At 35.9% G+C, this 27922-nt stretch overlaps 2 protein-coding genes across 2 annotated transcripts in view; one reads left to right on the top strand and one right to left on the bottom strand.

Moving 5' to 3' along the window:
* LOC106670207 (neurogenic locus protein delta-like) overlaps window positions 1-27667 on the top strand; it is a 30468-nt gene extending 2801 nt beyond the window's left edge. Inside the window, exons 2-9 of the mRNA XM_014400319.2 lie at window positions 7842-8019; window positions 8161-8280; window positions 8609-8669; window positions 8998-9128; window positions 13256-13316; window positions 15861-15991; window positions 25253-25389; window positions 27306-27667. Coding sequence (XP_014255805.1) covers window positions 7842-8019; window positions 8161-8280; window positions 8609-8669; window positions 8998-9128; window positions 13256-13316; window positions 15861-15991; window positions 25253-25389; window positions 27306-27443 — 957 coding nt within the window. The 3' untranslated portion in view covers window positions 27444-27667. The remainder of the gene's footprint in view (window positions 1-7841; window positions 8020-8160; window positions 8281-8608; window positions 8670-8997; window positions 9129-13255; window positions 13317-15860; window positions 15992-25252; window positions 25390-27305) is intronic.
* LOC112128219 (prohibitin-like) lies at window positions 12369-12963 on the bottom strand. The gene has a single exon (XM_024230071.1). The coding sequence runs from the start codon at window positions 12801-12803 to the stop codon at window positions 12435-12437; it is 369 nt and encodes a 122-aa protein (XP_024085839.1). The 5' UTR covers window positions 12804-12963; the 3' UTR covers window positions 12369-12434.
* Window positions 27668-27922: the final 255 nt, after the last annotated feature.

The raw sequence follows: 27922 nt of genomic DNA, 5'->3' as shown, positions 1-27922 counted from the left end.
GGCATTTGTTGGCTAATTGTTTGATCCAGAATTCAAAAAACCTGAAAAAGTGGAATAATTAATCAATTTCAAAGAAAAATAAAAACCACACTTTTTAAAGATTAAATAGCACATCATCTCTGCTTCGCTGCGTGGGTCTGTCAAAGACATTTCGCCATCTTCAGTGTGTTTCCTCGCAGACCAGGGAAGGAAATCTCACAATCTACCCACCTAAATTATGTATTTTTTTCTGACTGAGAATTTTCAAGCAATAACCGATCTATTCTCATGAAAATCTACGAGTCATCAAGCTGTGGCAATAAAAACGATATAACGAATATGGTGGTAGTGATCGAAGAATCCATGGAAAGTCACTAGAAATCAAATAAAACAATAAACTTATATAAATCAGTAATCAGTAATTTTAACGTTATCATGTCAAGGTTAGCATAATAATAATAACACAGACAAATTTATCGTGCGTGTTTGTTTACTGTTTCTAAGTCAATTCGTTGAAACATTTTATAAAATTTGGTCGATCATTTGGCATACCAATCCAACCCAGCGAGGATAGGCAGACTAAAATGATCGATTACGACCAAATTCACTTCACAGACAATAAGGAGATATAACATAACTTCGTAGTTAAAGACGGCAGACTTATTTATGCTAGTGAAAAACCTGAAAAATCAAAATTTTATTATTTAAAAAAATTTCTGATAAAGAGCCAAAATTAACTTAAGCGATGTTAACAAAAAATTCAAAATAATTTCTCTGACCTACATGATTTGAGCATTTTTCTTTGGATTATATGTTTACTACTGGATAATAAAAGCAGTTAGTTATCTAGTCGGTCTTAAAGTAGACCATGCGTTTTAATTTAAAACCATTTAAATTTAATGTTTAATGTCAAAACTTGACCAGTTCCTATAACGGTAGTCAGTTTTTCTGGGTCGATCAGAGTTCAATATTTCTAATGAATGAATTTTCCAATTGTAAATAAAAACAGATTTAAAACATAAATATATAAGTTTTAGTTAGATCGTAGGCAAATGGTGATTATAATTAAATCGCATCTATTCAATGAAATTCGTAGTAATTGGGCGATGGATTAACCGTGAGAGATTACGTGTCGCGGAAATCCCCTTGCATCCACGTCAGCAGGCTGATCCTTGGATCTCTCTAGTTAAGGAAATTTTTAAAAGCTGCACTTTTCATTATTATTAATTGGGTCCGGGTTTAGAAAGCCGGTTTCCACGAAATGAGAGAACGCTGAATAAAATCCCCGATTACAAATAGAGGTTTCCGTGTCGAACGGCTTTTCCGTCCGGTTTCTCTCGGAATTTGCCGTTCGAATGGCTTAAAGTGTGTTTGTAACTGTTTAATGTTCAGCTCATTTTGGGTTCATGCTGAACCGGCACTGGTGGCATCTTCAGTGAGGAACTTTAGGATGGAGCGTTTGAGTGGTTCAACAAACCCGCGAGTGGAGACGGACCGAATAAGTGACCCAGTGCTGGTTCATCATGAGTTCACCGACCCAGCATCAACACATTTCGGATTGTTAACAAACCGAAAGATAGATCTATGGATAAATTTAGGAAATGATGGTATATTTTTTAGTTTAATTTTATTTAAAAGAGATTTGTTCGTTTTTCTAATTTTTGATAAAATGATACCAACATTTCTGCTATTTCTATCACTAGCAATTAGATTATTCATTTATTTACAAACACACATACACACGTGACAACACAACATACATATTTATCAAAGGAAATGCTTTGAGAACATATGACAAGGGTAATTTAAAACAAAACGAATTACCGGAAAGGTAGATATTTAATTAATTTTAATAAGTTAACATGATCCAATATCTTTATAAGTTTATTTAATTGAATATAGTTAAATGTTTGAACTTTAGTAGGCTGGCTTGTCAGATCTTTGGTATATTGCCTCGTTTTGTCTCCCTGGAAATCATGGTCCGCCTGTTCTCGATTTGTTTCTTTCAGAAGACGACAGATTTTATCATATCTAGTGAACAAGTACAAAAATGTTCATTGATTAAACTTATCTTTTAAGTAAATCTTTAGCCGCATATGTAAATCGGCAGAAAAAAGCCGATGATAATTGAGAAAGCTTGACGTTTATTTTGACTGAAATTTCTTAAAAATCTGTTTCAAATCGACAACCTTTTGAATTTTTGTAGATTGGCCTGCCAGTTGTTTGACATTGTCCGGTTGTTTGTCCATGGTTTGGTTACCCTTGGACATCATGGTCCGCCAGTTCTCGTTTGGTCCTCTTTCAGAAGAGTTGCCAAGTTTGATCATATTCGTGTCATATATAAACATGCGTAAAGAATATTCACTAATTATAAAACTTTTTTAATATTTGATTTTATTATTATTTTTAAACCAGACCGCATCTCACGATCTCCGAATAATCATTGACTAACGGTCACTAAACACCACACATTATTTTTAAAGTAAATTTTTAGTTGCGTATAGTAATCCTAGTAATATAGTAAATAAATATCGTACAGAATTGAGCAAACTTTAAGTTTATTTACATACAAATCGCTTAAAAACTTTTTCAAATCGATTACTTTTTGAATTTTTGCCGCTTGCCCTGCCACTTGTTTGACATCCGTCCTCGTTTTCTAGTCCCCTGAACAACATGGTCCGCCTATTCTCGCTGTGTTTCGTTTTTAATAGAATTTCAGCTTATTCAGTAAATACTGATACAAAATTCAGCAATACATTCACTGTATAAAGTTCACTGCCTACTCCTCAGAAGGGAGGTCGCGGGGCAATTTCCTCTTGAGCCGCCGGGGGCAAAGGGATTTGTAGGGATGGGTTCTGTTGGATGGGAGAGATTATTGTGGAACTTGGTAAAATTTTGAAAAAGTATGTCTTGGATAAATGGGATTTTAAGGTCGTTGTGGAGGGTAGTATTGGAGATATAATACGGGGCTTTCATAATCGATGTGAGGACTTTAGATTGTAAGGATTGGAGATGTTGGATATTGGAAGTTTAGCGAGACCCCACAGTTCTATGTCCAAATCGGTTGTAGTAAGCGTTTTATAAATTGTAAGTTTCTTTTTCGTGGATAGCTTGGATTGCTAAGCTTGGATAAGTTTGTAGAGTAAACCGTAGCATGAGGTCATGTCTTTTAGTCGTGTATGCTGAGTCCACGTTAAGCATGAACCTAAGTGGAACCCAAGGTAGTGTTCGAAGTATTTGGGGATATGGGGATAAGAACGTTGTTGTAGTATTTACTTCGGAGTTTCAATCTGACATAGACCCTCTTCATTCACTTATCTTCATTTTCCATTGTCTACTCCAATCTGCTGTACACGTGACATATCCCATCCGGGCAGATCTTCCGAAGCAACCACAGGATCGGGGTTAGAGGATAGTACAGTTGTGTCATCGCCAAATGATGCAAGGAGGGTGGTAAGTTTAGTGGGAACGTCTACAGTATAATGGAGGATTGGTACGAGCACAGTGCCCCGCGGCCAGAGAGCAGTATTCGGAGTAATCTGATCCTTGTCGGACTCGAAAGTGCTCTGTTAGATAAGAACAGTGGATTAAGTAGAAGGAATTTGGTAGGACACGCTTTAATTCGTACAGAAGACCTTTGTACAACATGCGGACAAACAATTGTGCCACATCAAGAAAGGCTCCCATACAATATTCTTTGCATTCGAGGTCTACAGCGCGAAACACTTTCTGGACTGCGGAATGATGGGACAGAAGCCAAATCAGGAGGAGGTTGGAGTAATTTAATTTTTGTAACTTGTTTGAATGGAGGAGTGACGGGAGATGTTGAGCAAATCTATCGGCTTTTTCTTGGTCATACTTGGCGCATGATCCGTCGTCCATATTCATGAAGATTTTTGTACAATCTGATGTTAACGATCTGGTTTAAAAAATATTCATTAAAAAACATTGTCAAATATACGATTAATTTATCTTCAATAAACCAAATTTAGCAAAATTGTTCGTAAGGAAAAGTGAAAAAATTCTATCATATAAAAATTATGTCTACACACAAGAATGTTATTAATGGATTTTCGTTATATATTAAATTATAATACTTTTTATGTAAGGCTTAGCTGAGATGAAAAAGTCACGAGCGGGATTCGAACACACGTCCTTCGGCTACATAAAAAGTATAATTAAATGAAATAAATAATTTGGTCGGTTAGATGAATTAAATTATAATTAAATGATGTTTTTATCAATTCAAGATGATTCGTGTTATCTTAGGAATAATATCTTTAAAAAATTTTTATTGTAGGATATATGCAAGTGTATATTTTTGTCGTTCTGTTTATTTTTCCCATTCATTTTATATATTTACTTATTTTATTAGAGATACAGCGAATATAGAAGCAGAAATTCTGAAAATACTAGAGGATACAGTTTAAAAGTTTGATTTTTTTCAATACTTAACGTTCATGATGTTCATTAAATTAACTTTTCTTTTTAATACAGTAGGATTATCCATGACGTCCTTGACCTAAGTGGAAAAATAGGCCCACCGTCTTATTTTGGGACTTGGTTGTCTTAGTCGAAACAGGATCGTGAATCATCCTAAATGCTCCCACACGGATGACCTGAAAATATTGATACACAACACTAGCTTTCTCCAGGCTGTCGCTCCTTTCTATTATTCAAATTTTAAGTTTCTTCGAACGATTGAACCTCTCATTTAGATGTTGACTCTTAATCGGTTCATCACCTACTTATCGTATTTGGGCTGGAACATTCCCAATCACATAAAATACTGTTATAGTGTTTGTTCTGTTATATGTTTTCCAATTCCGAGCTCTCTGGCAACTTAGACACCTACTTCATTGCGGCTTGTAAATTGACCTCACTTGATGGCCATACCATGAAAAACACTCTCTTTTAGGAATTTGAGACTTCCTTAATCGAACTTCACAAAATTTTAGACTTTATTATTGCCTTTCAAAAATGGTGGTACTATGTTTTTTTTTCTTAGCAAAGCCAATATTATCTGTCTTAGCCTTCTTATTGTTTGAACAGGTGTTTCGATATATATATATTGGACAATGGTAAGGATTATGACTGTCATCGGTTACATTACCTAAATGTGAGAGATATTACTTTATTTTCTTAGAAATGTGGCTCTTTGGTTTTTTATTGTTCCATTATTTTGTTATTTTACCATTATCCAAAAATTATCGTTCTTTCATGTGCCATTCTCTGGAATGTAAAAGTCCCAGTGCTATTGTACTTTCGTTGCGGTAGTTGGTAATATGCACATTTGCCTAGTTTACTTTTGTGAATTTTTTTATTGTCTTCGGTTTTCTTATAACGAAATATCTACATCCAATAAGCAGTTTATATTCAGTCAGTCAGTCCAGCTTGTATTTTATAATGTGTTGTCCTACTTACTTACTTTCCACGAGAGGAATAAAACGTACATTCTTCCACTATGACAGAACAAGGCTAATTACTTCTGGCGGACAAAGAGCACGGGTCGTATAACCGTTGATTAAGGGCGAGTGATGTTTACTCTCTTACAAAACAATAGGCCTATGATACAAGATTGTAAACAATATTGATGAAAACTAGAAGTTGTATGGCCCCAAAGCCTATTTATACTACTTACTCTCCGCCATGCTCACGTTTGGTCCAACCCAGCATGGCCTGCTAGAGTAACAAGCTATAGTGTTCACTAGGGACCAAGGTAAGGTCCTCACCTTGCAGATTTAAAACAATATTTATCATATAATAAGGTGCTTAAGTAGATAGGTAAGGTTAGGTTTGTGTGAGAAGTCTAAAGAGCATTTTCCACTACGTCCATAAAATGTGCTCCTCCTCGTACGTATCTTGCTTTGGGCTTTTTGTTCTGAGGGCTCTTACCAAGAATGAGATTTCAACTTGGTTCATTAACCAATTGCTCCTTTTTTATGTCAGTTTGTAATTTTACATTATAGATCTGGTCCTACTGATGCTGCTGTGTCTGAATAGTATATATTTCTTGTTTCTATGATGACATGACTCACAGCTGGTGTGGGGAAAATATTGGGTTAATGATATGGTCATAAAAGAAAACTTGTTTAACATCAATAAAGAAGAATCTCAAGAGAGATCGAAACTTAAATGGAATGAGAAATAACATATACTCTTGGCTTCTATGAACGACAAGAACAAAAATTTAAATCCAATAAAAACGTCCAGAATCCTAAGCATCAAAAAGCTGTGGGAAAAGAGAGAAACTTCCTCTTGTCAAGAAAGGTAAAATCTGCTGGTCTACCAATCCAGGACACAAAAAGGTACACAGGTTTATCCCAACAAATAAATACTCAAAGGTATGTACTCAATTTAATTTGAACAAAGACAGGATATCAATTCAAATAGACAGGTAGTCGAATATCTTCAGCTAGAAAATGATGTTCACTTGCAAAACCAAATTAAACATGTTAGGTGCGCAAAACAGAAGCAAGATTTACTGGTTTCGGGGAACGGGAACGAATAGCGTCATTTGCAAGGAAAAGAGGCTGCTGCACCACTGATAGGTCCGGATTCCACTTGTGGGATAGTTGCCTGTACTATTAACTGCAAACGGGAGAAAACAATGTGAATAACTTGCTAGAACTAAACAATCCAAATCCATGCGATATTAAAAAGAAAGAAATTACAGAAAGCATCAAAGGAAGCAGAAAGAGACTCCGAATCCTAACGGGGTATCCGAATTCTTGATGGGGTACTGCGGATTGAATCGACATTAGAGCAAAATGGCATATAAATAATATGAACAGATTCAGGGCTAAGAGACAGAAGATACTCTAACCCATCTAATAACACCCTGTCGTTCCATACTTCTTACTTACTTATTATTATTTGGAGATCGTGAGGTGCGGTCTGGTGTGACGTAGGTTTTAGAAAAACATTTTCTTTACCATGCCAATCTTTATTAAGATCATCTTCAGGGCTCAAAGTGTTTGTTTTCAGTGTAGATGTGTAATTCTTGTGTGTCGTGTTGAGAGTGGCAAAACGTACATCACACCTCACGATCTCCAAATAATCATTGGCTAACGGTCACTAAAACCACTCACTTCTTACTTACGTACCAGTAACCGTAGAAAAAATACTATCATTAAAGCTGTGCCTAATAATCAAACTCCTTGATAAATGGAGATTCACCTGTTTACTATAATACTGAGCTCGGGATATAAAAGCTCAAAAAGAGTGCCCATTTCCATGATTATATATCTTAATCTTTATATACTACAGAACTGTCCTATATGTCATTGTGTTCAGACAGTAAACCAATTTTTCTCCATTCCGACTTCTCCCAGTGCAATCAAGCACTCTTCATGATTTGTCCTCAGATAAGACTCGGACTTCGAACGCAGTTTACCTATTAAAATTGATAACCTTAAATCCCAGAATTTCTATTTTCGAAGAGCTTGAGCGCAGCTTTAGCCTGAAATAGCGTGACAGTGTAGTTGAGCTCTCCGTCCCAATAGAGACAGAGATCTTTAGTCCTTTATCTCATGATGCTTTTTTTGGGTACTATAATTTGGTATTTCTTTCCGAAGTTATACCTAGGAATGTGTAATGCATCAGTATTACATCCTTCTGATATTTCTCTATTAGTTTTAATTGTATGGCCATATGGCCTGTGTCGAAGTGGCAAGGAGTTAGATCGGTAATTATCAGTTTTGCCACTTCATGTCTTCTAGCTTTAAAGAACAGCTAGCTTACTAGAGTTCATGTAAATTTTCTAGATTTGTTCTTTTGTTAAATAATTAAGAATAGTATTAATTTATGTGCTACTAGATGTATATTTAAAATATTTTTACTTTTGTGGTGTTTGTTGGCAGGCATGTGAAGTACCGACAAGCCAGAACGAGCACAGTCATTACAGGTGCGACGACAACGGGGAAGTGAAGTGTCTCAACGGCTGGACCGGTGACCTCTGCGACGTACCTATATGCCGCAAAGGCTGCGATCCCCTTCAGGGGTACTGTAAAAGGCCAGGGGAATGCAGGTGCAAACTTGGCAAGTCGAATTTGGCCTATTTGCGCTTCAAGCTTTCACTGTCCTCAACCTGAGAAGAGTTGAATAGTGCATACATTGCACAATAAATAACATTGCCATTTAAGAGTAGAGGACAAAAGATCATGTTATTTTATTTTTCAGGTTTTTATGGCGAGCATTGCAACAAGTGTATAGCCCTGCCCGGCTGCCAGCACGGTTACTGCAACAACAGCTTCGAATGCATCTGCCACGAAGGCTGGGACGGCCTATTTTGCTCTGAACGTAAGAAAAAGACGATCAATATTTAAAAAAGGTTCAAAACGTATTGAATAATTTATAAGTGCGGATAAAAAGTTTATTTCTTTACTGGTTCAATCTATGGTAAAAAATAACATTTTCAATAGAATCTTCCCTCTGCTGTAATTTTTACAACGATGATGTAAGAATTTGGAAAGATTTTTAGTTTGAAGAACTCGATAATTTCAAAACTTCTTGCCAGCTGGCTTGTAAATATTTATAGTTTTAATGTTATTTTTGTTCACATAGAATAGTTTCGGTTATTTATTTTTAGTTAGTGAACATTTTAAAATTTTTGTCATTTTGATTTTAGCCATTTGCCGATTAGACTGTCACTCGACACGAGGCTATTGCGAGTATCCAGGAGAGTGCAGGTACGTAACTTAAGAACATTTAGTTAATTTTCTGCGACCGGGTAATCACGAGGGTGTGAAAATTGCGTTGAGTCTCATGCAAGATAAAGGAAATGGAAATGTCCTTGGAAATTTTTTTCATCCGTGGTTTCAAAAGCGATATTTCCTTCCTGAGTTGAAAACTATGTGTTAATCAGAGCGTGAGCTTTCGTTACTACTCATTTATGATTTAAAACTTTTCCTTTTAGTGCTTATTTGAAAGTGATGCCGGATTGTGATAAGGCTGATAAGGCTTCTTGATAAACAATTTATGTTTGTGCGTATTGAAGAAGTTTTGAAACTTGTCCAGGTGCCGACTAGGATGGTCGGGAGAGACGTGTAAAGAGTGTCAGGTCCTGCCAGGTTGTCAACACGGTTATTGTACGAAACCCCTTGAATGCAAGTGTCAGGAGGGCTGGACTGGAATACTTTGCCAGACACGTAAGTATTCTCATCTTATTTTTCTCTTTGCCCTCCTTATAAGGTATTCCAGGGGCGATCTGTTTTCCAAAACTGAGAGCTTTAACTACAACAAACTTTGGATTGTGGTTGGAATATTGGTTCCATTGTAGCTTCTTTGTAAAAAAAAAAAAATAATAATAATCCATGTTTTAAATAATTAGAAATGCTGTCGCATATATTTTGTATGTTATCCGCTAGCCCAACTATTTTTATTTGACCAAACCTTGGAACATTTATAAAGTCGCTAGGCCCCAAAGGCTATTTTCCTAGCTAATAATTACACAACCTCTGCCTATTTGAAATTTGCCTTAATTTATTTAAACGTACCAACTATTAACAAGTATTTGTGATTTAAATTTAATGGCAAACAAACATATAATAATATATTTTTAAAAAATCTCATTCTATGTTTACAACATTAGTGTAACTATAATAACTAAACTATAATCACGAAGGAAATTTAAATATACACTACTCCACAAAAAAGTGGCGCACTTTGAAATTTCAATTCTTTTTTAAACTGACAATGTTTTGGCCATATTTTTTTCTACTTTAAAAAGAATTTAATAATTATAATTAGACGGAAAGTATTTGTTTTTGTCGCTGATTGTTAGGCAAAACCTCTTAATTCCTAATTTGATTTCAAATTTCCACAATGTAAATCATCAACAAGGCCATTCTTTAAATCTAATTTAAATCCTATAACAATGTCTTTGTTCACTATTGTGCTGCCACAAAGAAACTATTACGAAAATGAATATAACCAGTGAGCAAGGCCAAGCAGTTGCACTCGTTGAGGATGGAAGAAATCAGCGTTAGGTTGCAAGAGGTTTAGATTTGCCTAAAATGATGATTGTCGGGCATTCAGTGGTACCAGGCAATGCAAGGTGTGCTCGGAGACCAGGTTCGGGGCCCAAGAGCCAGGGTACCAGCTGATGACCGGCTAATCAGATTTCACACTCAGACCTCGCTTTTCCTCTGCATTTGAAACGTCTCAAAAACTCCGAATTGTGCGGGATATCCGTTAGCGCTGAAACGGTAAGAAGGAGACTTGCGAAAATGAGCCTACATCCAGAAGGACAGCAATGGATCCAGCGCTTACTAGATACCATCGTCGGGACCGCTTATAGTTTGCAAGGGACACCGACATGAAGAAACTTAGAAGGAATGTTTTTTCAGACAGTACCAGTTTTCTCTCCGACAAGCCACGAGGGCTGGAGTTTTCGGGATGAATTCAAAGACCGAACTGAGGGTAAGCCTAAGTAAATATGCTACAGTTTTCCAATTAGAATTCATAGCGGTTGAACACTGTGCCAGGGAAAAAAGGCTAGGAGTACATTCCCGGAAGATAGCCAACTACTCTGACAGTTAGGCAGCACTAAAGGCCCTAGCCTCATGCGAGGTAAGGTAAATAGTGCTTGGAACTGCATTGAGGCCCTGACGGAAGTCAGCCACACTAATGACCAGACCATGGCATTCGTCCCTTGGCATTCGGAACATAGAGGCAACGAAAAGGTTGACATGTTGATGAAAGAACGAGCCAACATGGACTCTCTAGGTCCTGAACCCTACTGTGGTTTAGCATCCTGTCACAAAAGAGAATACATCTTAAAATGGATCCTTAATGAGTCCAAAACCTGGTGGGACAATACCACAGGCATCAGATACGCGAAGAGATTCATGGACGTGCCATCCGCAATACATACAAAGGAATTATTGGAAGGCAACCGCTACCGAACCTGGATTCTGGTTGGACTCCCGACTGGGCACTGCCACTTAAGAAAGCACATGGACCGGATAGGAATACAGACAGAAAAAACACTGCCAGGAAGGAGAGGAGACTGCAGAACACTTTTATGTTTCTGTGAAGGTATATGGTGCAGGTTCTGACAACTAGGGCAGAAAAACCACAAGCAAGTACTACTACACTAAGGAGACGCTGGCAAGGCTGTGGAGGTTGATTAACAACTTGAAGCTGTCCAGTGAGTACAAGTAAAACCCGGGGAGTACAATAGATCTACTCAGGTCGGGTGCGGAAGGCCTTCGAGTTTATCGAGCAGCTACAACTACAGCCAATGGAACATTGCCGGAATAGGGCCGTTCGGAGGTGGTTCAGTTATGGTGTGGGTTAGAATTCCTTTTGGAGGCAAAACCGGAGTTACACATTAATAGGCCGTCGCTTAATGCAGAAATTCTTAAGGCATATGTGGTGCCATTTGCTCGTAATTGGCGTGCAATTTTTGTTTATGCAAGACCAACTTCGCCACCAGGCATGCAATACCTCCGAGATGTCAATACAGTATTTACAGTCTAAAAAGGCCAGCCCCGTATCCTTGATTTGAACCCCATTGAGTATTTTCGGGCTCTGATACTGGGTAAAAGGAAGAAATAACCCTAATACAAAGCTGAGCTGTGTTACGTTAGTTACAATTTGGAATGAAATTCCTCAACAAGTGGTTACAGGGTTAATTATGAGCATGCCGAGAAGGTTAGAGTGCTAAAGATTTTTAAGTTTGTTTTATAATATTTTGTGCTCATACACTGACACACATATCGATTTAAAAAAATTAATTATTTGTTTTTGAGAGGGATTTTTACTTTAAAAAAAAAAAAAAAAATCAAAGTGCGCTATTTTGTTGTAAAGCAGTGTATATAAAATTGCGATTATCAATGAAAAATTAATCAGGTACATCTTGTAAAATATTAATGTTTCTTAATTTTATGAAACCGTGGACCTGGGGAGTTTTTGATACCGCTTGGGGGATGATACAAAATAAATAAGATATTCGTGTTTAACGAATTTATCCTTAAACAAATTCAAAAGTTTCCGTCAAATTCTGACTGTTATTTTGTATTCCTTTCAGTACTTCCAGGTTGCAATCAGTTGATAAAACTACATTGTTGAGAAAAATTATTTACCCAGGTTAAATTTAATTTGATTTCGGAATTCGCAGGATCTCCTTGTAAACATTGTCATTGTCGAGTAAATAAATTGAATGCAGAAATTTGTTAATGAAAGTAACAACTAGAAGAACATTTTTCCGCCGTTTATTTAAAATTCCTGTAATGTTTTGTAAAATTATAACACTGACTGCTGATGGTAATTACTTTATTATTAAAACTTTATTAAAAGTTAGTGATGAATGCAACGAAGAAATCTTAAAAAAATGTGTTTTAAACATAGTTTTGATAACAAAATAATAAACGAAATAAAGAAGCTGAGAAAATTACTGTAAAATTAGTTTAGGTGGCTTTTGAATTCAGCCCTCTCACCACAACGTTAGATTACTGGGTTGGAAGATTTAGAAATAGACGGGTAGATATGTGATTTGTCTTGGCCTCAATAGCTGATATATCAATTTTTCTAAGCTCGATCAAGTCTTCACCAGCATCCTCGAAAGACATGTCAGAAGAGCTGCCTGGGGAATCCTCGAACTTGAGTTTGTTGTCCTTTCTACAAGGACCTCTTTCTGCTTCTTGCTGGTCCACCTGTTTCAGCTCCACAGCATCTGTGAATGTTTTTCCAAAGGTTATATGTGTACATGCTATGTCATCTAACATAACATCAAAATGAGCTGCTCTTTCTGTCAATTCATCGTTTCTGCGAGACTCTTTGTGCAATAAGTTCACCAGCATCAAACTGAGCCACAACATTTAAAATTTCTGTTGAAACTGAAGTTATAACTCTTTCAATATAATCATCGAGGGTCGTATAGATTTTTGGCAATTGCTATGACATTGGCCTAAACAGGATTCTAAGGGTGATGTTGACGTTCTGGAGATATTTAAAGCCTATTAGGTAAAGTTTCTTGAAATAAATTATAATGTCATTTGGAAGTTAAAACATTGGATGTTTTAAATCCTTTGAATTTTTAAATCTAAAAATAAATAAAAATGTGAATAGAATGCCGTGAGCATAATGAATGGAGCCGTGATTAACAGAGGGTATAAACGGTTTTTGAAATATTTTACTCGGTAAGTGGGCATGTGTGATAAGCGTGAAATAAAAAATTGCTCATGCTAATACAGCAACAAACAAACTACTACAATCTTTAATATTTTCATTAATAAATGGCCTAACATTCACAAATTCTAACGTTTTTCAGCTGTTTGTGCGAGCCACTGTCATAAGGAGAGAGGATACTGCAGGAAACCAGGCGAATGCAGGTGAGACAAAACTAAAAATCAAATAAACACGTCAACAGTCCGTGGAACGGTTGAATAAATAGGGCGTAATAACACTAATTTTGTTAGATGGTATATAATTTTCGCAAGGATGAAATTATAACGGCTGCCAATTCCTCTACGCTACTTTCTCCTGGAGGATGATATGGCCTAAACGGCCTCTCATTCAGAATTTAAATAGAAACATTAACAGCAATTATAATTTATAATCAATTATTTTATATAGTATCACATATCATTGTGTGCTATCAAACAAAATTTTTTCTGTATAAGTATTGTGTAGTAAAGAGAATCCATTTTAGGGTCTGAGAGCTGACACTTAAAGTTTTGAATTTTCTAAAAAATCGAAACGTTTAAGTGTAATCAAATCCATTATTTTAAATTATACTTTCCACTGATAAGTAATGCCCGGATTTCAATAATACGTCATATTTTATATCAATACCACAGTGGTATTTTATACATACCTTCCCATATTTGCCACGTTAGCAATACTGGTTATTGGACCCCAGTGTTTCTCTTAGAACATTGATTATAAGTGAACAAAAGTATTGAAATTTGTTCTGACCCTTACGAAACTATTCGGGTTTTTGGACATAAAGCAATCACGATGGGACTTTTTTGTTACAACAGTTATAGAACTCTTGATTGAATTTTATATTACAAAAGTGAATAAATATTTGTTACACACACAATTTTCACACTATTCACTTTCTACTAGGGAGAAAATCACGAGGCTGTAGCTGCAGCATCTTGGAAGATTGTCGAGAAGGATTCGGGACGAAAGCTGTTGAATAGAGGGTTGAGATGACGGTTGAGGATTTTATGGAGGCGTCTGTATCGATTCCTTAGTGTTACATTCCTCACAGGACAAATGGGATGTGAATGTTTGTGTTGGATAGGAAATAGAGCTTGGGCAATGGTTCGATTGGTTTAGGACTGCAGGGACTGAATTCTTTGGAGGGTTGGAAGCGTTTGTTTTGAAGTAAAGGTTTATCTATTGACAAGTTCAGTTCTATTCTTTTGGGTCTAGTGTGGGGGTTCTACGTAAGTTTTTAGTCGATGTAAATTAATAATCGATGACATTGGGAGAGGATCAGAGCAGTAGTAGATCTGAGGAGAGGTGATAGGTCGGAGGTTGAAGGTTATAGCCTGGAATATGTTTTTATCCTGTAATCACTCCGATCCTTTAATTTCTTAAAACATTCTTCAAAACAGAAGAGATGATCCTGGAGGTTTTTGAGCTACTGGGCTTTCAGTTGCTGAAATGATGGCGGTATCTTCTACCTACTTGAGCAGTACACAGGATTATGATAATGTAGCTTTCTCAGAGTCCACCAACTCCAAATAAACTGGAGGCGTGGGCTCAACAGAAAGCTTAGCTAAAAGGGCAAAAGCTTCATATTAACCAAGGCCAAAACCGAATGGGCAAAAAAGTTGAAAGAGGCAACAAATTTAAATAGATCTTTCCAACACTGTCTGGCACATTAAAAAACAATTTTATGTAAATCAAAATAAAAAAGGCTCACCGCTAATTAGAAATTAAACCAAAAGAAAATTTCAGAATGAGACAGGTTTGCCATTAATTGATCGAAGTTCCAAAACGCAGGTTCAAGCCTAAAGGAGAGGACCTCTGTCCGATTGTCGAGAGGGAGCCTTGACCTGATGACACCCGATAGCTACTACAAGTCACGACAAGTGCATAGTGAATAAAGAATAGGACTAAGAGTGTTGCGTTGCTAAACACCCTTTTCGACATATTGATTAGGGGTGATTGAAAGGACTTAAATTACGACCTTAAACACCGCAGACTGTGAGAAGCAGCAGTTAAAACACTTAAATAAAACCTAACAACAAAAACAAAACAATTGAAACTTTCAATAAAAATGAACATTTGGGGAATAAAAAGGCTACCAATTGTTACATAATTTAAACAAAACGCTGTGAAATGGTTAAGAACTTTAATAAGTGTTTAAATCTTATTAGAAGTAAACAATACAGTCTAAAAATAAACCGATGCTGGTAAAAAGAATTGTAGATTTGCTGAAAATTAAGGCCAAGTGATTTTTGTTTTCGTTTAGAGTGGAGGCTGAACGTGAGAAATAAAATGGTTATAATTTCATAATCGTTATTTTGCATTAATGAAGTATTATTTTAGAACAAAGCATGTTTTTTGTCTATTTTTAATCTAGGTTTGAATGGATTTTAGATGAGTCCATATCTTTCAGCATTTATCTGTTTTTAATAGATTTTTCCATGAAATGTTAGATTGTCTTGCACAATATTCGTTTAGAAAACATGTTTTTCTATTTTATACAATTATTTGATCTTAAGAAATAACCCGACCTTTCAATTAATGTAAAAGGTGGGGGACAGGGGTACCGTACCGGTCGTTCACTTCTTGAGCGCACGAATTTCACCGGTAACGCTCGTGTCAGCAAGGCCGTTCTCGATCGCTTCCGAAGAGTGGCTACTTTCGAAAACCTTGTGAATGTGACCACTTTTTTTTTCTTCTGTTGCTGCCAGATGTAAAGTCGGCTGGTGGGGCAAAGGCTGCGCCAAATGCTACCCGTACCCTGGTTGTGTTAACGGAGACTGCAAGAGACCCTGGGAGTGCAACTGTAGGCCCGGTTGGGGTGGAATGCTCTGCGATCAAGGTCAGTATCGTCTGTTTTAAAACAATTGTTTTATTTATTTCATTTATTTAGACTTTATTGACTCATTACACCATGTTCGAATATAAAAAGGCACAGTCGTCCTTCGAGGATGACCTACTTTTCAACAAAGTTATTCTTTTAATCTCGTCTTAATATGTTAGTACATTTATTAAATATCTTGTTTTGAAAATTTACACCGATTTCTTAAATACAATACGAACTTGAAGGTCAATAATCAACAGAAACGTTACTAGACAAAATAATAATAAAAAATATTTAAACCCTCACAGTCTAATATATTTTTTCTTTCACAATAAATAATCCTACCTATTATCAATAATTTAGAAAAAAATCAAAATTATAAATAAACATACTTTTAACGTTATACATGTTTATGAGGCTAATGACAAGCCATGCAATTTACTTTAATATTTCATCCGATCATTTATGACCTATCATTGAACGTGAAAATTCTCGTACAATGCATAAGAAGGTATTTTTAGTTTGAGTGGTTAAGATTGGTTTCGATCAGCAAGTGGGTCAAGCGTGCAGCTTTTAACACTTAATTTCGAAATATTTTACAGTCAAAGATTGACGGGACTTTACTTAAACCAACTTGTTAGACTGTTCTTCTCCTTTTTCCCTATCACTCTCCCTCGCTCAGTCATTCTCTCACATTCTCTTTCTCTATCACACTTTTTGTATCAAATTCAAAGCTGTATTTTGAAGGTTAGATCGCAAGACAAACCTCAAAATAATTTATTAGTTTTTCTTTTTTTACTCTGAATTGCAAGTTTTTCAATGGTGAATCTGTATTATCAGAAAATAATGTACCATAAAGCTTAGAAAACTGTTAGGCAGAGGCATAAAAAATTTAAATATATATTAACTGACGATAGTAATGTACATTTAAGGTTGTAAACAAGGAGTTACAAGGATAGAACACTTAATCAGGATAAAGTTCAACATTCGGTTGTATTTCCAAAAATTGACGAGCTATATCTGTCTCTCTGCTATTCTACTCTCTCTTACCCCACCTCTCTCTCTTCTCTCTTTCTCTCTCCCTCTCAACCTCTCTCTCTTTCTTTCTCTAACTCTCTCTCTCTCCCTCTTCCATATCTGTTTCACGCTGCCACTCTCCTTCCTCTCTTTTTCTCTCTCTCTGTCTCACTAGTCCAGGCGAGAGTAAAAATGAGAAGAAAAGTAAGGATAGGAATATCCATGGTATTTTTGTACATATAAGCTAGTTCAAGGCAAATAAACGTATTCGAGATTCAGCAATATTTTCATATCGAAAAAGCCACAGTCACCAATGTGCGACCAAGATTCGATAAAAATTCAGATGAAAAACTGATGCTACTACAGCTCTCATTTACAAGTTTAGTTCATGGCTACTAAAGTTTCGGTTACAAAATTTTAATTAAGCTTTTTTTGGTTAAGTAATATTTGTTGGTTTGTATTTCTTCTCGGCTCGTTGATTGATTGGAAACTTGAGCGTTAAGGAGGTTAAAAACAACTGATAGGATTGTCACATATTATTATTTGTTCATGAAATAGTTTTATCTTTTTTATTTTCGGGAAGCTCTGTCACCGAAATTGTTAAAAGCATCACCTGATTAAAACGAAAGAAAAAATTCACAGTCGGACATATTATTATTCATTAATTATTCTGATGTTAATCGAAAACTGATTTAACACTGTGTAAATATTTAATTGATATTGCGACAATCGATTTGCATTTGTAATTAGTTCACTTTCTCTTTATAATAGTCTTAATATTTTTTCCTTTATGCGCATGAAAACTGTTACAATGACGATTCGGCAATAGCCGATTTATATATTCTGACAACATAACGGTTATGAAATGAATATAAAAATAAGCAGGTAATTTTGCAATTCTCATTGTCACATGAGTGTATTCTTTCCTATAGAAATAATATAACAACTGGACTTTATTTGTAGGAAAATTATTACTTATATGTACATTATACAATGTTTATGTACCCAGTAATCCACATATTTTCGTAACTTTTATTGTGAATTCAATTTTCATAAACTATAATCACAACAATGAAATAATTATCTGTATAAGTATATTTAACGCTAGACATAGCACTAGGCTATTCATGAATGAGAAATTTTAAACATGATTACAAAACTCTAATGCAAAATAACAATCTAACATTTTGATTGAGAAGAAAAAAATGCAAGTATCACAAGCAGGATTTCAATACGCAATCAATCGTGACTTCTATTAATAATAATAATTGAAAAACAGATAAGCAGATATATGATGATAGAGATAGAACAGTATTTCTTTATGTTCCCTTCCATCACAGGCATCATTGAGTTTGTTAAACGCCTTAATTCTTACTCGCTGTGAAAGAGAAATGAAAATAAAAGTGGAAAGAGAAAAGAGATAAAGGCAGATAGAGAGATAGAGAAAATAAAATGAGAGATGGAGAGAGAGAGAGAAAATTGAATCGAATTGAAATAAAACGCTTTATTTATAATACTCGCAGATTTCTTTCAATTAACGAGTGAGAGGGAGGGAGATAAATAATAGAGAGAGTATGTGGGAGAGAGAAATAAAGAGCAAGGTAAATCAACCGAAAAGCAGAAAAGGGAGAGAGAGAGAGAGAGAGAGAGAGAGAGAGAGAGAGAGAGAGAGAAGAGTATGTGAGAGGGAAATAAAGAGCAAGGAAAATAAAGGGAGAGAGAAGGAGAGAGAGGAATAATAGAGAAAACAAAAAGCAAGAAAATATAGAGAAGAAGAGAGAGAGAATAGGGAGAAATAATAGAGAGAGTGTGTGTGAGAGAGAAATAAAGAGCAAGGTAAATCAACAGAAAAAGAGAGAGAGAAGGAGAGAGAGAGTGAGAAAGAGTGAGAGAGAGAGAAGAGAATGTGAGAAGGAAATAAAGAGCAAGGAAAATAAAGGGAGAGAGAGGAAAATAGAGAAAATAAAGAGCAAGGAAAATATAGAGAAGAAGAGAGAGAGGATAGAGAGAAATAATAGAGAGAGTGTGTGTGAGAGAGAAGTAAAGAGCAAGGTAAATCAACAGAAAAATAGAGAGAGAGAATGTGAGATGGAAATAAAGAGCAAGGAAAATTAAGGGAGAGAGAGAGAGGAATAATAGAGAGCAATAAAGAGCAAGAAAAACGAGAGAGAGAGATAGATGAAAGAGAGAAATAATAGAGAGAGTGTGTGTGAGAGAGAAATAAAGAGCAAGGAAAATAGAGAGACATAGAGAAAAAGCGAGAGAGTGTGTGACAGAGAAATAAAGAGCAACGAAAATAAAGAGAGAGAGAGGACGAGGAGAGAGAGAAATAAAGAACAAGGAAAATAAAGAGAGAGAGAGAAAGAGAGAGAGAGAGAGCAATAATAGACAGAGAGATCGTGTGAGAGAGGTAAATAAAGAGCTAGGAAAATAAAGAGAGAAAGTCTGTGTGAGACATAAAAAAAGAGCTAGGAAAATAAAGAGAGAGAGAGAGAGAGAGAGAGAGAGAGAGAGAGAGAGAGAGAGAGATAGAACAATAATAGACAGAGAGATTGTGTGAGAGAGGTATATAAAGAGCTACGAAAATAGAGAGAGAGAGAGAGANGAGAGAGTGAGAGAGAGAGGGCGGATGGGTCATAACGTGGTCAATTTTTAAAATATAAACAAATGTAAGTTTGTTGTAAGATGTAAGTTTATGCTCTAGCAGTTTTATTGTTTGAGTTACACCAATGTGCATTAATATCTAATTAATATACAATAATAAATGTGCGCACTTCCTAAATTACTGCCAATTATCAATTATTTACTATGTTTTATGAAAAAACCTGATATTATTTTCTGAACGTTTATTTTGAACAATTCAGCAGTAAATACCTTGGAATTGAGGAAAAACTAACAATTTATTGGCTTAATGTTTCAATAAATGTCTTCTCAATGTTTGTAGAAAGCGAGAACGTTTTCAACTTGATTGTCCTAAACGTCCAAATTATTTTTCCGCGAAACGCCCATAGGGGCCTTAAATGTTTATTTGACCAAATTATGAATAAACAAATTCAAAAACTCTCAGCCCAGGGGTATGCAACCGGTTAAATTCAATTTCATGGGAGAAATGGCCACAACTGTGTCAAGGTGGAAACGCTGCCGTTCCTAATTCAAGGATCACCGTTGGTAAAACTACACGCAGAATACAGTTAAAATTCTGATACGATTTCGTTTTCCACGATAATAAAAATCTCGTTTATATCCAATTTATAACGTCAGTGATGCTATTCGTGGCCAAAATATTCGTGCTTTTCAGGCACAAGGCCGAAGAAAAGAAAACAATTTAACGATACAAATCTGTTATTCAATGCTACCTAATTACATTTCTGTTTTATTTTTATCATTAAATTATATCTTTTGTTTTCAATATTTATGTAGTGTTAAAGTGTGCAAGAGTAAGAACAAATTTAGTAACTCTCTAACACAAAAATTTTCTGATGAAACGTCAGTATTTGTTAATGATATTAAACGGATCTATCCGGTTTAAATATTTGAATAGTCAAGATTAGATCTGGGAGGTTTTTTTTTCGATGAACTTTTACGGTATAAATGTTGTCACAGATCCATTTTCGTTTTTCAAGCCGAAGACACCTTGGCCTCTCACATCTCCCGGTATGTAGTATATTTTACGACTTTCCTTCTTTGTGCGATTTCTGTTAGCGACGCATGTTAGCAAATTTGCCCTCATTCTTTTTCGAGTTTCTGCCCAGTCAATATTTATTCGGACAGCTATTGACTAATCTTTAAAGTAATAAAAAACTTTTCTGATTTGTGTCAGATTTTTAATTACTAACTTCAACTAACCGATCAATATAATTTACAAGTTTCTGCGTTCATGTATTAAGTTCTTTTTATGAATATTCAAAATCTAACGAATGTTTATCTAATATAAAATATTGAAGAAATATAGAAGATCGAGGTTTTCTGATAATTTTCTCATCAAATTTCTAGTCTTTATTGATAATGTCTTTCTCGCTATTTATCATTGCTCGCTGCTTTATACTACATATATTTTTAATTATAAAAGTTAGTGTTTGATTGTTATTTTAATCATTTTTATAATGTAATTTTGTTTTTACTACGTTGGATGGCTCTTCTTAATATTTGGGAAAAATAGTTTTATAGTTTTGGGATGCGTTTATCTTATCTTTCGTAGATTATAATAAAATAAATAATATATAGAATAAATTTTTGTTACTATGTATAATTATTTTTCAAATATGGTGTCAATAAACGTAGATCAGGGCCGATATTGTGATATTTCTCCGTCTAGTCTGCGGGTTGATGAACCAGTAATCTGCCGTCAGCATAAAACCTAAATTGAAGGTATATGCAATAATGCAACCGAAAATAGCGGCTAAACCATTGTTTTCCAAATTAGGCGGCCCAAGAAAACTCTTTGCCTCAATATCTCGTCTGCGGCTAAATCATATCAGTCTTCCATACTATCTCCACAAAATAGGGGTCAGAGTCAATCCAACATGTGAGTGTGGCAGAAAGACCTCAGCTGATCCTGACCTTTTATCATGCCCCTTGGCATCTCAAAACAGAGATGTTCTATTCATAACATTAGTACAAAACAAATTAGCATTACCCACTAGAACGAATATCATCTTATGATGATAGCCAACAAAGAAATAATGCACGCCTTATACAGATTTATTTCAGCAAACAAATTAGATGTTTAAAAAGTATCCTCACAACAGACAACAAATATACACACATCAACAACAACAACAAATTCCTAGTTCATCACCTGGTTTTATAACTTATAAAATAATTATATAGTCTATATCCAATATGCCATTGTGGGGTTGGTCAGGGGCGCTCGGTCTCGCTGGGCTGATCGTGGATCGGGGCATGGGAACTCGCTGGGCAGGTTAGCCCTGGACCCCGACAGGATTTGGACTTTTCCATATATAATGTAAATGGTTTTTATCCACATCCTGGAAAAGGACAGTACGTGTTTAGTAAAAATTGGATGAAAATTTATTCTAAAATAAAATTTATATAGTGAGATTTCCTGCTGTAGTAGGCGGTGTACCTGCAATTTGGTTCTTCCGATCATTTTCGTCTGCCTATCTTCGCTGGGTTGGTCTGTCGCGTTTTACCATCATCAGTGATTCAACAAAGCTAGGGTAGGAAGAACAAAATGATCGGAAAGACCAAACTATACTTTTTATTTGTTCGTTAATGATCGTTTTGGTCTGCCTATTTTCGTTGGGGTGTAAAGAATGTATGTGAACTCTTGATAATCAATGTGTATGTGCGTTTTTTAGTGTTAAATGTGTTGTACCTGTGTACAAAAAGTCAGTAATAAGGCGACTTTGAAAAGAAGGGAAAAAATTCAGTTATCAAATTCAGTTATACCTCAACCTTTCGAGTGAAATACCCACTTCATCAAAACATTGAAACTATAATTGATTTATATGGATAACAAATATAAATCTACTCAAAATGTTAATATTTATGGGTTCAACCATAATGTTTTTTTGAAATTTGCTTAGCAGAGAGGATGAGATAGATCTACCACCCGTCTATTCTACATTAAAATTGTAACCACCATCCGGTAATCATATAAAGCCAACACATCTGCCTATTTTTTTTAAATTACGAAAATAATAATTATGTCAGTAATAATATACACATCCAAATTAAAAATTATACTATACACCTGTATAGTCAATGTACAGAATTACCTCTGTTCCTTTTGAATCGCCGTATCTTACGTCTCGTCAAGACATGTAAACCTTCGGGTTTTCGGCACCGGCACCACGTCCGACTAACCGACTAATTAGATACAGTACCCCATCGAGGCGGACCCAGCGCAGTGAGTGACGGTACTGGAATTATCTTCCTGTTTCTTCGGCCAAGAATCCTCCGCCTTCAGTACCGATCTGTCCTTATTTTTTTTAAACATTCTCTGACCCACACCCTATGGGATACGTCATTGGCGTCGTCCGGTCTTTCTTTCGCTGTACATCTTTTCTCCACGAGAGCTCGAAGACTTAGTCGAAGTCCAGCGATCGTGACACGATTCTACGAATCCCAATGGCATTCGTCTCTGCCTTCGCTCTAGCGAAAGGCGGTTCTTTTGCCCGGGATAGCTCTTTGTCACCTGTCACGATCGAAAGACTAACTTAGAATAGACCCACCTACAACACGAGTGTTTGATAAGCTCGCGTCGCGCGTTCGATTACAGTCGTCTAACAACGTCGGCAAAGAGGGTCACCTTCAGGGTGACGTCCTTCTTCCTTCGATCCAAAGTCTCTCTTTCGCATTATTCGGTTTCAGTTTATTATAGTCTGTGCTGAGATTTGCATGGCTTAATCTTTGAGATAAGCATGTGACTACTGGCAGGATCAACAAGGAAACTGCCTTCAGAGCGGTTCGAAAAATATCTCGTCACACGTGAGACCCCGTGACGAAATTTGACGTCGGGCGTCGACAGGTAATATACCCGCGGCGGGGCAATGCGTCCGAGTCACTTGAAGGATCGACTATATTATCGAGTTTTCGTATAAAGGCTCCAAGCAGCAGGCGCTGATAGTTTCTCACAGTCTGGGAGTCGAGAATCAGCCATTGATACTTGTCCACAGCCTGAGGAGAGAGCACTTTTCTGACTGCAGTGGTACTATTTCAACGACGCCATGAGAAAAACTGCATAAAACCGACCAGATGCCTGGACGAAAACAAGGCCTTTTTTCGGGACTTATAAAATTCTTCAATAATTTCGAGTGCTCGCCCGAGTACCATCTTTTTGTCAGGCTCATGCCTACTCGCTCCCTGAGAAGGCACGGTACTTCGACCAGATGTGACGCTGAGCTACTTTTCTCCGCAAACGGGACACCAGGGCTGGTTTTGATCCAAATAATTTATAGATTTACATTGATTTTTTTCTTACTGGCCGTATTAACCATAGCTTTGCCTTTGTGGCCTTTGGCTGGAAGCCCGAAATCCACTGAGGACGACCACTTACCGAAACACGGTCAATTCTCCATTACTTATGCAACTCCGTGTCATGACACCCAGAAGGCCAGGCAGTTCTGGAGCCAGAACAAAACGCGACACCCTAAACCACATCTTTAACACCCTTCTAAACTTCATGTTTTATTCATCTCGTCAGATATATCTGCAGGAATATTATCATCACAAATCTTTCATCAGTGGATTTTTTTCGAAAAACTTTTTTTGAAAATAACAGTTCTATCTCATTTTAAAAAGCAAACAAAACTCGAAAAATTTAGACCGTTAATCCTATCAGAAACCTTTTTATCGTTAATGTTTTTAATCGGAGCTTTGTACAATATGAAACGGCCAGAAATGAAAAATTGTGGCCTTTTATGAAGTTGGATCAGGCCGGATTCCCATAACGAAATATTGTTCAAAGGCTCTGAAAAGTTAGAATAATAGTCTTCTATCAAAGAAATAAATTGCTTGAACCACCAGTTTTTTTAAAACTTTTAGCGCAGTGTGTTCGGCAACTTTAGTATTTTCGGACAATATTTTAGATGAAGTTGGAGGGTGTACAAAACTACTGGCTCTTTTCAGTTTCTAAAGTTAGGTCAGGGGTGACAGATGGCAAAGTAAATTGTTTTTAAGGGTACAGACAAACGGAAATATTTCCGAACTGCACTAGCTTCTTTCTTTACATTTTATTCCCTTTGCATTTCAGATCCCATGAAAAATATCCCAATCATAAGCAAATCCTACAATCAAGCACAATTATTGTTATACTATGAATCTATTTTAATCTTAAGAACAAAACAGTCAGAACGCATAGCGCTCAATTACACATGATTAGGGCTAGAAGAACCGTTTTGCTTTGGAAAATCTATGAAAAACAAAAGAATTTAAATTAAAAACTTTGATCAAAGGAGGAAATAAACATCAATTATATTTGAAGGTTTAATTATCGCACTATTGACCGACTTAATTGTTTCCTCCTGGAAATTACCTCGTTAATGACCTTTTAATCAATTGAAGCTGTGTCTTTACTTATTAGACTTTCCGAAAACAAAATTTCTCATAGTTCATTGCTTCGGATTCCCACGACGGTTCGTCTTAAGGCAAAAATCCGCTGACGAATCGTCACTTGGGGGGAGAAGATTATTGACCTTGGTAGGAAAAGGACGTCGTCTCAGTTCGCGCAGGAGGGGAAAGGACGGTTTTCCTCATTCCTTGGTGCCTATTTCAAAAAGGTTTTTCCCGCTGTTGCAGAACTGAAGTACTGCGAAGAGCACGTAGGAGTCTGCGAGAACGGAGCCACTTGTGTCAGCGTAGCCGAAGAAGACGGCGACTACAGGTGCCTCTGCCCTGACGGATTTACAGGAAGGAATTGCGAAGTTGACAAACATGTGAGTCCTCTTTTTATATTTTTAAATGAAATTCTCACATTCATTGAATAAAAAAGTCTCCTTCATGTATTATACACGTGCTATATTCATTAACATAAGCTCGAAGTAAATTGTATTAGACAATTTAAATTTGCACAAAACTGAAAAAATACAATTTCTGGATTATCAAACAATCCAAAAGGTTTTTATTTTTTAGCAGCAATGTTTATACAATAAATGTTTTAGTCGTCCTTTGAGAGGTTGGTCTGTGATTCAGTAAATTCCAGTTTCTCATTTTCAAATGTTTATAAAAGTAGATAGCATAAGTTAAAAGTATTTGAGATGTATGTTGAGCTTGATAGGCTGACAAATGTGTAGGATGTCTGCAGTAAAAGGATACAATTGACAAAAACAAGCAGACCAACTGATACATGATAACGCCGAAACAACTGATCAAATGCATGATCAGAAACGACCCGAATTTATTTTGGAAACACGGTTATAAAGTTTTAACTGATTGACCTTTTCATCAGGACAAACTAAAAGAAACTAAATAAACTGACGATAAGAGTAAACTATCAAAACTACTGATATTAACATACATTTTTATTATGTTTATTACTGGGCATTCAAGATTGTTCTAGATTGGACAATAGAAACCAATTGCACGTTTGCATTCTTTTGTTTTTAACTTAACCAGCTATAATGGTTTTCCTGAGGTCTGCAGTATTTTATTTATAGACGTAATAGTTGAAAATTTAAAAACTTAATCGTTAGTGGATTTTCGTGTTGGAATCTTTTTAGAGTGTAAATTAAGCTGATCATATAATGCATAAAATTACACAAGACGAAACCCTGAGAAGATCACACAACTCAATTGTATGACATGAGAACTAAAAAAAGGGGTTTAAACTTTGTGATATATTTTCTTGATGTTTACGAGGTGATGAACAGGTCCGGTCGTCTCTGATCATCCTGGTCCACCTTGTCTCGCTATTTTTGTGTGTCAAAACTCTTGGCAACTTGGGTTCAATAAATGCTCAAGTGATGCAACTTTTTCTGACCTACTTTGTTTAGTACAGTCATAAAAAAAATATTCAAAAAATAGCGATATCTCTCCGATAGAGGAGAAAAAACTTGATCAACAAAGTACAGTATCAACTATTTTCTTATTTATCATTAAAACGTGTCCCGATAAATAAATTAGTACGGATAGTTTTATTTTTTGAGGCTTTATTTACTATTTCAACAATTTCATATAAGAACAAAAATGAAAATCCTCTTATACCAACCATTCTGTTTTGCCTAATCATTTCATCATTGATGGGTTTGTGTTTAAAGCATTGTCAGGCTGACAGCCAACTATTTCGTCATTTAATGGATTTTGCTGTTTTCCTTTAGTTTTTATTTACAAAATTCGGCAGATGTTAGGAAAGTAAATGCGCGTTTTCTTTATCTACCTTTGCAGTTTGATTAGTTATTTTGATAAAGGCTTATTTACTTTGTAAAATATTGAGTGATATAAAGATTGATCGATTAAATAGTTTATTATATGATGGTTTGTGGTATTTAATCTAAGAAATGTCCCAATAGTCCAGACGCTTGTTTTCGCTCATTGGCCTCGGTCAAACGCTGTCAACAATCGGCATATTATTTTCCCCAGATTTTGTTTTTGACGCCTTCTAAGGCTGAAAGGATTTATATAAATGAAGAACCGTCCTCAGGAGATCCCACGGCCAGGGTAAAACCAAGGATTTCGAATTATAGGCCGAATGTGACTATCCATGGTCGGCTGGTCCTTAAGCATAATTTAATCCGTGAAAACACCGTGTTCAAAAGGTTCGATTACAGTACTGGAAAAGAAATTCTGAGAATCACTCTCCAAGGACGATCATACTCATTTTCTCGCATTATTAATAAAACCATCCTTTTTTTAGATCGAAGCTGGTGGAGGGTACTTGAATTTGACCGTTCCGTCACCACCGTCACCACCGCCTCCGATGAAACCAGGCTCGACGCAGAATGGCTCAGGATCAACTACTGCAGTACCAATCGCAAACCAAACAAAGACGTAATCTCCTGAAATGCCATCAAACCGTTTTCGTCATATGGGAGCTGTTTCTGATTGTCGTAGCCCTTTTCTTCCTTTTATTTATTAGTTATTTATTTTATTTATTTATTTTTGACGGATATCTTTTCCTAAAAGTCGGCATCATCCTCTGCAGGAGCTCGCTGTCAAAAAATCTAGTTCGTGTATTTATTTCTGTATAATAATGGATGTAATAAATTATTATTTTTATTGTGTTTACAATTCCTAGCCTCTTAGTTGTGAATTAAAACGTTTCTGTAGCTAATCAATTGGGTATGCCATTCGAAAAGGAATGGTTAAAATAAATAATTGTCAGAACAATGTGAAATACAAGCATAACAAAAGTATGCAATTGCAAGAAAAAATGAAACCTGTTCGAACATGAACTTTATTTTCCTCATTTGATCCCATAGATTGAACTTCAAAGTTCGCCGGTTTAAACGCGCAATTATGGATAATTTATAT

Source organism: Cimex lectularius, unplaced genomic scaffold (assembly GCF_000648675.2).
Source record: "Cimex lectularius strain Harlan isolate CLEC.00 unplaced genomic scaffold, Clec_2.1 scaffold468, whole genome shotgun sequence".
Taxonomy (NCBI): domain Eukaryota; kingdom Metazoa; phylum Arthropoda; class Insecta; order Hemiptera; family Cimicidae; genus Cimex; species Cimex lectularius.
Note: the sequence above shows the minus strand (reverse complement) of the source record. Positions and strands in the feature narration are given on the sequence as shown.